This window comes from Phyllobates terribilis, unplaced genomic scaffold (genome assembly GCF_046119375.1).
Source record: "Phyllobates terribilis strain yellow unplaced genomic scaffold, ASM4611937v1 Scaffold_2__4_contigs__length_985480577, whole genome shotgun sequence".
NCBI classification, from domain to species: domain Eukaryota; kingdom Metazoa; phylum Chordata; class Amphibia; order Anura; family Dendrobatidae; genus Phyllobates; species Phyllobates terribilis.
In genome coordinates, this window is record NW_027362762.1 from 466,079,193 (window position 1) to 466,091,586 (window position 12,394).

Below are 12,394 nucleotides of genomic sequence, written 5' to 3' on the forward strand. Positions count from 1 at the left end.
GGCTTGTCGGGCACCCTCCAGGCACATGGTACTCACATGAAGACGTGGTAGATGAAGGCCCATCCCCGGGGTCTCTCCAGCACGTTGTACAGATAGTTCTGGAGCCGCCGGTATCTCTTGTGAGACGCTGAACTCCTCGGGGGTCCTGGGAGCGGGGTCCCCAATAGTCCCAAGCGCCGGGGGCTGCCGCTCTCCGTCTGTACAGCCGTGAGGGCCACGAACTCCATCTCTTGGCCAGTAACAGGGGCCAGTGAGAGTGACGGCACCCGGCCATTGTCTGTCTGGGGCTGTGCCCCCACTGCCATGCTCGGTGTAGGGCTCAGCTCATCACAGGGGTCCGGGCAGTGTGCTGGAGACGAGCGGAGGATGGAGAGGCAGCGGCGCTCACGAGGTGTGGAAGTTCAGCGAGCAGGAGAGCGCGGGCAGGAGAGGCTGGGGGGAAAGTTTCGCTTCCATTCCACAGCAAAGTTTCCAATCTTCTCCAGTCAGAGAGCCCACAGCTGCCACCCGGTGCCCACCCCGGCCAGCTGCTCTGTACATACTACTCAGCGTGGATCTCCGCTGTCCCGAGCGCGTTGTGTGTAGCACCAGCCTCCTCATGACTGAAGCCACCCCCCTTATTACTGTGACTACTACTCCCAGCCCACTATTACAGGGCAATGTTACCTGCCCGCTGGGCACTGCCACCCTGTCCTCTACCTCATGCATCTGTTGTCCTAGTTCACCCATCCCTCCTCATGCCCCCATCAGCCTATAATCACTGCCCGGTGCCCACAGTATTCGGGCTTTCCTCATAGCCAAGCTGGTAAGGCGGTGAGAGTGAGCGCACAGTGCCTGCTGCCCACGCTGACTCCTCGGCATGCCAGCTCTGTGGGCAGCTGTCGGGCAGCAGGGTGTGGAAGCAGCTGACATATTGAGCTGTCCTGGGTCACTGCTGGTGGCATGTCACTGAGAACATGGCAGAACCTTCACTGTTCCGGATCAGAAGCAGTCTTGGGGCTTGTACACATGACGCTTTTTACACACTTAGTTTCTCAAGAGGAAGACGCTTCAGGAGACGCCTTTTATTTCGCTTTTTTGGGGGTCATTTCCTGAGATCATTTTCAACTGCTGGTGGATGTATTTAAGCACCTTTCCATCATTTTTTTAGCATCTTTTTTACTGTATGCTAAAATGGGCCCAAATGCCAACCAACTATTGTGAGAAGCTTGTGGAAGGATATCCCAAACGTGTGACCCAAGTCATTCAGTTTAAGGGCAATGGTACCAAATGATAATGAAATGTATGTAAACTTTTGACTTTGCAGTAAGTAATAAAAATGCCTTAAAAATTCTCTCTCACTCATTATTCTGGCATAGGCAAATATTAAAAATGATGGTAATCCTAATTGACCTAAAATGGGAAAGGTTTGTTCTGATTTCATGTCAGATATTGAGAAAAACGTGCATATGTGTCTTTTTATACAGTGTATGTAAACTTCTGGTTTCATCTGTATATATATACATAAAGTAACGACCAAAAGTTTTGTATTTTTTTTAAAAGTGTGATTACTTCTGTCTGGTTGTTGTGATGCCATTTTCTTTGAGATTTGAGTAAACCGGAAGCAAATGGTAGTCAGCTATAAGGACGAAAATTGTGTTTGACATTGTTTAACCCCTTTATTTGTTAGTTTTCAACATTTTCTGGAACAAATGTTCTGCATATCTAGTCATGGGTAGTCGAATTTTGCCTAAAATTTTTATTTTTTTATGTGTGTGTTCTTAGGTTACAACATGGCAAAGACAAAGACAAATTTATCACCAGATGTCATGAAACTTATTATTCTGAGAGTGAAGTCAGGGATAAGCCAAAAAGAGGTAGCTATGGAATTCAACTGTTTTCAGAGTCAAGTGTCATGTATATTAAAGAAAGAAAAAGAAGGTTATGGAACAGCTGACAAACTTAGAAGTGAACAACCACGGAAAATTTCCTCCAAAGTTGATCACATTATTAAGAAAAAGTCAGTATCTGATGTCCATAAAAGTGCTGTACAGATTTCACACGAAATGAACAAAGAATATGGGGTCAAAGTGAGTCGCCAAACTGTGGTGCAACGGCTAAGAGCAGTAGGGCTGAATGCGAGAGTTCCAGTCAAGAAGCCTTTCATCTCTGCAAAGAACCGGAAGGTCCGACTTGAGTTTGCCAAAGAACACAGCCAATGGAAAGAGACAGATTGGTCTAAGGTGTTGTGGTCGGATGAATCCAAGTTCAATCTTTTTGGTAGTGATGGCAAGCACTATATATACCGCCCAACTGGAAAACGTAATGATGTAAGGTACCAAACACCTACAGTGAAACATGGTGGTGGCAATGTCATGGTTTGGGGCTGCTTTTCTGCATCTGCCTATGGCCCTCTGCATAGAATTGATGGAAATATGAATGCTACCATGTACACGGATATATTGGAGAAATTAATGCTGCCACATGGTAAAACCAAAGTAGTCAGGGGATGGAAGTTCCAGCAAGACAATGATCCTAAACACACATCCAATTTAGTCAAAAATTGGTTAGCAAAAAAAATATTTTGCCTGTTGCAATGGCCAAGCCAATCACCTGATTTAAACCTTATAGAGCATCTTTGGGATCAGTTAGGGTGACGAGTTGGGGCCCGTACCCATAGCAATAAAAATGAATTGTTTGCAGATTTGCAAATGGAATGGAACAAGATCCCTCAAGATGTCTTGAATACCCTAATGGCTTCAATGCCCCATTGGTGTGGTGCAGTAATTAAAGCAAGAGGCTATGCTACAAAATACTAAGTTATGGCATTATAAACAATGAATTTCTATGTTGTGATCAATAAAGAGTATATGCAAAACTTTCGGTCGTCAGTTTTCTTTAATTAAATTACCATACCTATATTCAAAAGCATTTTTGTTAAAATTAAGGTCTTGCATGATGACAACTTCATACACTTTCAATTCATCACCAGGGAAATGGCATCACAACAACCAGACAGAAGTAATCACACTTTTAAAAAAAATGCAAAACTTTTAGTCACCACTGTAGGTATATATAAATATGACTTTCCAGACTTCCTATCCTATATAGAGCAGGACAGTGATGGAAAACGAGTTTCCCACCAAGGTCACAAAATACAATGTCATCTGCTGATGTGCACCAGAGAATCCAGGACTACAACCACCTGTTGTGCACTTCCAAATGCCTATGTATACTCATGCTCAGAGTTGGATTCAGATATATGTAGCTTCTTTTTTCTTCAGCTTCACAACTGAGCAGTATATGCACCTCACAGAACCCTATTAGCGCTGGCATTTACCTATCCTGGTGCTGATGTTAATCCTGATTAGGGTAGCCAATTTGTTTATTTTTCCCAAAATAGGGACAGCCTATATCTTTGCCTTATTGAAGATGCCACTACACAGAACAGACCAAAACTGTAACAGACCGATCAATCTAATGTAAAAAATCTAATGTAAAAAATAATAATTTTTCTATCAGCAAGACAAACATTGTGTCCTGAATGTGGAAATAACTATGGTCACACTTTATCCTGGTTAAAGCCAGGTAGATATGATCTCATGAATTCCTCTTTTACCACATCACTATTATCTATATTCCCTATAAAATGTAACAAATATAACCCCCATTTGAAAAGTTATGTCTCACAAAATGGTAAAAATATGTAGGTAGATTGGGTAAACAAGAAAAATCACAACAGAAAAATATTCTCTTTTAAAATGTAAAAATTTCAATTGAAAAGTCATTCCAAAAATGAGGTAGTTATGTGCCCTAGTCAAAAAGACAAAAGTTAATAGTGCAATATTTTCCTTTTTTTTCTAGAGATATTTTGCTTAGTTCCTTCATATGTATCTCTTTAATGTTTATTATATTTTACGGTGCTGGAATAGTTTTGTCTCCGGCTACAGTTCCCAGCCAGATCTTCTCAATATGTTCTCTCTAAAATGCCCGAGTGTTTCAGAAAAAAATATACCAGGCTGCAATCCTGCTGCCAGGGTCTGATTGATTCTGCCTGCACTATGGGCGGCATGAATCAGCTGATAGGCAGGAGCATAAATATTGCAGTCGCAGAGGGGGCGACCAGGCCAATGCAGGAGGGGAGCCTGCTGACGCAAGTGCATATTTCAGCCGGATGTTCACCCGAGGATGCACATTCAACTGAAATGCATTGCGGTGCAGAGACCCACCAGGTCCCTACACCGCAATACAAGCTGCCAACCAATCAGAGGCCGGCAGCTGACGTCGGCATGCAAGTCACTGGCGGCGCATGGCAGTGACGTCATAGGTTGTCCATCGCTTGCACGCTGAAGTCAACTGTCAGCTCCTGCGCCAGCTACAGAAGAGGATGCTGCACTGCGCTGGAAGGTGAAGAAAATTGTTTAATTTTTTTATGTTAAAGAACAGCACCATTATGGAGGACATATATACCAGGATGGGAGACATACAGTGCAGACCAAAAGTTTGGACACACCTTCTCATTTAAAGATTTTTCTGTATTTTCATGACTATGAAAATTGTACATTCACACTGAAGGCAACAAAACTATGAATTAACACATGTGGAATTATATACTTAACAAAAAAGTGTGAAACAACTGAAAATATGTCTTATATTCTAGGTTCTTCAAAGTAGCCACCTTTTGCTTTGATGACTGCTTTGCACACTCTTGGCATTCTCTTGATGAGCTTCAAGAGGTAGTCACCGGAAATGGTTTTCACTTCACAGGTGTGCCCTGTCAGGTTTAATAAGTGGGATTTCTTGCCTTATAAATGGGGTTGGGACCATCAGTTGTGTTGTGCAGAAGTCAGGTGGATACACAGCTGATAGTCCTACTGAATAGACTGTTAGAATTTGTATTATGGCAAGAAAAAAGCAGCTAAGTAAAGAAAAATGAGTGGCCATCATTACTTTAAGAAATGAAGGTCAGTCAGTGCGAAAAATTGGGCAGACTTTGAAAGTGTCCCCAAGTGCAGTTGCAAAAACCATCAAGCGCTACAAAGAAACTGGCTCACATGAGGACCGCCCCAGGAAAGGAAGACCAAGAGTTACCTCTGCTTCTCAGGATAAGTTTATCCGAGTCACCAGCCTCAGAAATCTCAGGTTAACAGCAGCTCAGATTAGAGACCAGGTCAATGCCACACAGAGTTCTAGCAGCAGACACATCTCTTCCACAACTGTTAAGAGGAGACTTTGTGCAGCAGGCCTTCATGGTAAAATAGCTGCTAGGAAACAACTGCTAAGGACAGGCAACAAGCAGAAGAGACTTGTTTGGGCTAAAGAACAAAAGGAATGGACATTAGACCAGTGGAAATCTTTGCTTTGGTCTGATGAGTCCAAATTTGAGGGCTTTGGTTCCAACCACCATGTCTTTGTGCGACGCAGAAAAGGTGAACGGATGGACTCTACATGCCTGGTCCCCACCGTGAAGCATGGAGGAGGAGGTGTGATGGTGTGGGGGTGCTTTGCTGGTGACACTGTTGGGGATTTATTCAAAATTGAAGGCATACTGAACCAGCATGGCTACCACAGCATCTTGCAGCGGCATTCTATTCCATCCGGTTTGCGTTTAGTTGGATCATCATTTATTTTTCAACAGGACAAAAACCCCAAACACACCTCCAGGCTGTGTATGGGCTATTTGACCAAGAAGGAGAGTGATGGGGTGCTACGCCAGATGACCTGGCCTCCACAGTCACCAGACCTGAACCCAATCGAGATTGTTTGGGGTGAGCTGGACCGCAGAGTGAGGGCAAAAGGGCCAACAAGTGCTAAGCATAAAGCGTCAAAATACTAAAAAAGAAACAGTGCTTTCAGACCTCACATTACTCATGTTTTAACTCAGGAACAGTTCAGAAATCAATATTTTTAATCACAGCTTTCATGCGTCTTGGCATGCTTTCCACCAGTCTTTCCATGCTTTCCAATAGAAAACTGTTCAGTGGACTCTTAATTTTTGCCAGAGCTGTAGATACCAGGATGGGAGACATATACAGTATCCCAGGGTGAGCCCAGGATGGGGGACATATATAATAGAATTGAAGAAATATATACCAGGATGGGAGACATAGATGCCAGTATGAGCCCGGGATGGGGACATATATACCAGGATGGGGCACAGGATGAGGGACATATATAACAGAAAGGGCCCAGGATGGGGAACTGGCATGGAATCTGCATGGGAGCCCGCTGTCAGGGTCAGGGGCACGGTTACAGTCACCACTCTGTATTCTCAGAGTGGTGACTGAACCGGCACCGCCACCGCCCCTGTGACTCCTCTGGATGGAATAAAGTTAATTTTCCCCCCACAGCATCGGCTAAGTGAGGGTGCCGGGCAGGTTTTAAAATGCTATTAACCTGCAGATTAACCCCATATCTGCAGGATAATAGCATTTTTTTTCTGGTGACAGGTTCCCTTTAAACTCTTACAGTTGTCTCTGAGCAAGTGGGAGGAGCCTATCTGATAAGATGTCTACTATACACAGCTTATGAGACATGAAGGATTCCTGCTCTTCTGTCTCTTTGTAACATGTTCAGAAAAAGCAGCAGTTTGGATGGTGAGTTTAGGGGAACAAAAAGAAGTGTCTCACAAGTGGAGAAAGAAGCAGATCCTTCTGTTACATTGCAAAGTTTCTTATATTAGTTTGTATTGCTGATTTATGCACTTTGCTGAGCTGATCATTTAAATGGGCAGTCTAGCTTTATTATCACGATGTTAATAAAAAGACCTATAAGAAATCTATGAGAATTTATAAGGATTATAAATTCCGCTACAGTGGAATGTTTGTTAAATGGGTTGTTCAGACGTAACACAGCATGTGTGCGATTTTCATACTTGCGGTCACATGACGACTAGACATGATCAGCTTTTGTCAACAGAAGTGCATTTAGAGAAGCTTGATATGTCCAGTTGTCGTGAGACCACAGATATGCATATCACACACATGCTATCACGTGACTGCCCACTCCCAATACCAGACAATCTTGATAGACATCACACACTATCACAATTCAGAGGCTTACAGTCACATAAACTTCACATAAAATCCACTTTTTTATGAAACCTGGATAACCCAATTAAATTTCAACTGAAATCCATCACGTGTGGCTAGCTATAGTGGTTATGATTTCAGGGTACATACACTGGCAGATTAGGATTGAGCAAACCTAGGATATTCGATAATCGTCCAGATTAGCAATCACCAATGAACAAGGAGAACACTCGTTCGTTGGGTGAAATGAGTTTTTTAGATTGCTTAGCAATCATCATTCCCAGCAGCACATCGTCCTGTATAAATAGTACGTTTGGTGCTGATTCGTTAAGACTGGCATATTGGCGTAGCTGTCCGAGACTGGCATGTAAATGCCAAAAGACGCATTATTTGTGCACAACTGCCAAGCTGCGCAAAAATATTGTGACTTATTAAAGTGTTCACGCAGGATTTCTGGCATAAGCACCTTAATGAATCGGCCCCTCTATCCACAGAGCAATCTATTACCAATCATTCTATGAGCAGCATGGAAATATGTGGTTGGCCTTTCTAAAATGGCTATTAAATGACTGGTGATCAGCGTCTATGTAGCCAATCCGCAGCCTTTTAAATCGGCCAGTGTAAAAGCACCCTTACTGTACTGTATCTGCTTGCTATTGTTTGTACTGATCTATGTTTCCTTTGATGTAACTGTCTGATGTATCTGCACTTGTTAAGGAGATACAGTATTTCCGTACCCTGCAGATACTGCACCATGTGAGCTGGAGATTTAATGAAGAGATACAACTAGATGAAAATCTCTATATTTGCTTGCTGAGAATCTCCAGCCGTCTCTAGACTAATATCTCCAGGCATCTGGGGCCGGAGCTCCCCCTCCCATCTCCTGCTGTTACCTCTGCTCTTTAAATGTGTTTAGTAATGCTAACGGGGCATTTACTAACGAGTGGTATTGCTATTCCCTTGGCACCTTTAATATGCACTTCTCTTTCCTTCCCCTCCTCCAGTTTCTAGTTCTCTTTACTATACAACCTGTGTTAATGTCTTCCTTCAATTTTGCATTAGTGTATTTTCCTCTAATGAAATCCCGATTTCATTGCAAAATACACACATGCACATATTAACCTATATAACACTATATATAATGCAATTTTTTTAAATATCTATCTGGTATTTTGGTTTATTTTTAGCATATTTTTGCTGCCTCAAAAATGCAGCGTCTTACAGTTTCAAAGTGAATGGGATTTATAGAAATCTCATGCCGACTGTGTTTTATTATTACTCAGCACAAACTGATCTGCGATGAGTGTTCCGCAGCATTTCAATTTCTTCTGTGGGTACATTGTGGTGGAGGAGGGGCCTCCAGCTCCTTCTTCCACCAATCAGCATGACAGCAGACACAATGACGTCATTCCATTGGGTCTCCTATGTGGAGAGTCAGTGCACTGGAGACCAGAGCACAGTGGAGGCTAGGTGAGTATATGTCGGTTTTTTTCATGTGTATGGGATGTTTGCATGTACAATTGAAACCAGAAGTTTACATACACTATATAGAAAGACACATATGCACGTTTTTCTCAATATCTGACATGAAATAAGAATAAACCTTTCCCATTTTAGGTTAATTAGGATTACCATAATTTTTAACATTTGCCAAATGCCAGAATAATGAGAGAGGGGAATGTTTTAAGGCATTTTTATTACTTACTGCAAAATCAAAAGTTTACATACAGTTCATTAGTATTTGGTACCATTGCCTTTAAACTGAATGACTTGGGTCAAACATTTGGGATATCTTTCCACAAGCTTCTCACAATAGTTGGGCCCATTCCTCCTGACAAAACTGGTGTAACTGATCCAGATTTGTAGGTCGTCTTGCTCGCACCTGCCTTTTCAGCTTTGCCCATACATTTTCAATAGAATTGAGATGAGGGCTTTGTGATGGCCACTTTAAAACATTGACTTGTTATTCTTAAGCCACTTTGTTACCATTTTGGCAGTATGCTTCGGGTCATTGTCCATTTGGAAGACCCATTTCTGCCAAAGCTTTAACTTCCTGGCTGATGACTGGAGATGTTGCTTCAGTATTGCCACATAATCTTCTTTTCTCATGATGCCATCTATTTTGTGAAGTGTACCAGTCCCTCCTGCAGCAAAACAACCCCATAACATGATGCTGCCACCCCCGTGTTTCACAGTTGGGATGGTGTTCTTAGGCTTCCAAGCTTCTCCCTTTTTCCTCCTAAGGTAACGATGGTCATTATGCCCAAAAAGTTAAATTTTACTTTCATCAGACCACAGGACATGTCTCCAAAAATTAAGGTCTTTGTTCCTGTGTTCATTTGTACACATTAGTCTGGCTTTTTATGTTTCTTTTTGAGTAATGGCTTCTTCCTGGCAGAGTGGCCTATCAGTCCATGTTAATACAGTACTCGTTTCACTGTTGATATTGACACAATCTTACCAGCTTCCGCCATCATCTTCACAAGGTTTTTTGCTTTTGTCCTTGGGTTGATATGCACATGTCGAACCAAAGCACGTTCATCTCTGGGACACAGAACCCGTCTCCTTCCTGAGCGGTATGATGGCTGATCATTCCCATCTTGTTTGTACTTGTGTATAATTGTTTGTACAGCTGAACGAGGCACCTTCAGGTATCTTGAAATTGTACTCAAGGATGAGACAGACTTGTGCAAGTCCACACTTCTCTTCCTGATATCTTGGCTGATTTCTTTAGACTTTCCAATGATGCTACACAAAAGAAGCAGTGTGTTTCAGGTGTGCATTAGAATACATCCACAGGTGTGTCTCTAATTAACTCAGATGTTGCCAAAAAACCTATCAGAAGTTTCCAAACACATGACATCATCATATGGGCAGTCCAGAGTTGTTTAAAGGCATAGTAATCTTAGTGTATGTAAACTTTTGACTTTGCAGTAAGTAATAAAAATACCTTAAAACATGCTCTCTCTCTCATTATTCTGGCATTTGGCAAATATTAAAAATGATTCTTAATTGACCTAAAACGGGAAAGGTTTATTCTGATTTCATGTCAGATATTGAGAAAAATATGCATATGTGTCTTTTTATATAGTGTATGTAAACTTCTGGTTTCAACTGTATATAGAAGGGTTACTTGGCTGCTCATACTGTATATAGGAAACTATGTGAGGGCTTACACTGTATATCGGATGCTATGTGGGGGCTCATACTGTATAAAGGGGGGCTATGTAGGGGCTCACACTGTATATAGTGGGGTTATGTGGGGATTCATACTGTATCTCTCGGATGGTAGTTGAACCAACCACTGGAGATGATCTGCTGGATATGGTCCTGTCAGATAGACCAGATACAATTTCAGATCTACTGGTCCTTGAGCATTTGGGAGGCAGCGACCATAATATGGTAAGTTTCAAATCAATATTCAATAAAACATTTCAAAGGGTAAATGAAAAAACCTGGAACTTTAGGAAAGCTAATTTCAACAAATTAAGGGAAGAGCTTAATCGTATAGACTAGGACCATGTGATGGTAACTGATGATCCCGAACAAACTTTAAGGCTATGTGCCCACGATGCAGAAATGCTCAGGATTTTTTTCCTGAGCGTTTCTGCATCTCCCTGGCAGAAAAAAACGCATGCGGATTGTACATGCGTTTTTCCTGCCAGGGACATGCGGATGTGAAGTGTTTTTCACATGCATTTCCGCATGCGGCTTGACAAGCGCTTTCCAAGCAATTTTAGCATCACTTGGAAAGTGCTTGTCAACTTGGTCGCACTATATAAATCCATGCAAACGGCATGGATTTATATAGTGTGACCATAAAGAATGGTAAAAAATAAAAAAATAAATCTATACTTACCTTCTGATGGCCCCCGGAGTCTTGCTTCACTCTGTCCTGGCTTGCCGGCGGCTCTCGGTACACTACTCTGAAGGATCTGCCGCCACATGACTATGACGTCAGTGCAGGTCCTTCAGTCCACCGCCATCTGCCGGCAAGCGAAGACAAGGAGACCAGGGGCCATCAGAAGATAAATATAATATTTATTTTTTATTTTATTCTTTTTTTTACAGGTTCTATGGTACCCGGGACCGGAGGAGAGTCTCCTGTCCTCCACACCCGGGTACCATCCGCACATTGAAACGTTTGGATTCCGCATGTACAGATCCAGTGATGCGGAATCCAAGCATTCCAATGAAAGTCAATGGTGGCGAAAACGCAGGGCTTCCGCAAAATAATTGGTAGTGCTGTGTTTTTTTCCGCAATGATAACCCGCAGCGGAAATTTCCGCAGCATGTGCACAGCACATGCGGGTTATCATTGGGGAACATGGCAGGCCTTCTACCATGCGTTTTTTAAGTGTTTCTGCAGCGTTTTTGCAGGTCTATGGGGAAAGTCCACATGCGGACCTGCAAGAGAAATTGTTGCTGTGGGTCTGAAAGATGTGCAGCATGTCAATTTGTGTGGGTGATCCGCAGGTGCGCAGCAGGCCCGGCGTCAGCACCCGGCGCACCCAGACAAGTGCCGGGGCCCTGAGCAGGCAGGGGGGGCCCACTCGCCGTCGGGTACCCATGCGCACTATGGGACCCGTGAACGGTGTGGTGCCGGTGCTAGCGCCCGTTACCCCCGCTTGCTCAGGGCCCCGGCAGCTGGCTGCACAATACTTACCTCTCCCCATGCCTCCGCAGCAGTTCCGATGTCTTCCATGTCCTCTGACTGAGATATCTCAGGTCAGGGGGTGCGGTGACATCTTTCCACCGCGCCCTCTGCTGAGCCATCACAGGCAGCGCAGAGCGGGAAGACGCTGGCGCAGGTGAGGAGCCCGGAGCAGCGGCAGCAAGTGAGGAGAAGTGAGGTGAGTATTTTATTTTATTTTTTCTTTATGTATGGATGCATGGGACAACCGCATGGGGTATTATGTGGAGGGGGGTGTGATGACATCCTGCATGGGGCATTATATGGGGGGGAGTGACATCCTGCATGGGGCATTATATATGGGAGGGAGTGACATCCTGCATGGGGCATTATATGGGGGTGGGTGACATCTTGCATGGGGCATTGACTTGTATATGAGGCAAAATAAATAACCAAAAACAAAAATACTCCTCCACACCTTGGGCTATGTTCACACGTAGTTTTTTGATGCACTTTTGCATTGCTTTCAATCAAGACAAATGCATTCACTGGGAAATGTCATTTTAAAATTTTACAACCTTATCTGGCCATGTGGTATGTGACACATCATTAGACACATGCATACAGTGCTGAAAAGACATGGGAACAGCATGGGGAAGACCTCCGGAAGCATCTCTGACTCCCAGGTCACTGCCTAAAAGTGTGTCCATCATAAGTGATTCTTGGCGCATGCGAAGATGCCTCCCACCAT

The 12,394-nt window shown here is 43.3% G+C and overlaps 1 protein-coding gene across 3 annotated transcripts in view; it reads right to left on the reverse strand.

Moving 5' to 3' along the window:
- KCNQ4 (potassium voltage-gated channel subfamily Q member 4) overlaps positions 1-810 on the reverse strand; it is a 313,669-nt gene extending 312,859 nt beyond the window's left edge. Inside the window, exon 1 of one of the 3 annotated variants that reach the window (XM_073665725.1) lies at positions 37-810. In XM_073665725.1, coding sequence (XP_073521826.1) covers positions 37-305 — 269 coding nt within the window. In that variant the 5' untranslated portion in view covers positions 306-810. The remainder of the gene's footprint in view (positions 1-36) is intronic. The other 2 variants (XM_073665727.1, XM_073665726.1) reach the window with 2 other exon arrangements.
- Between the last annotated feature and the right edge of the window lie 11,584 nt (positions 811-12,394).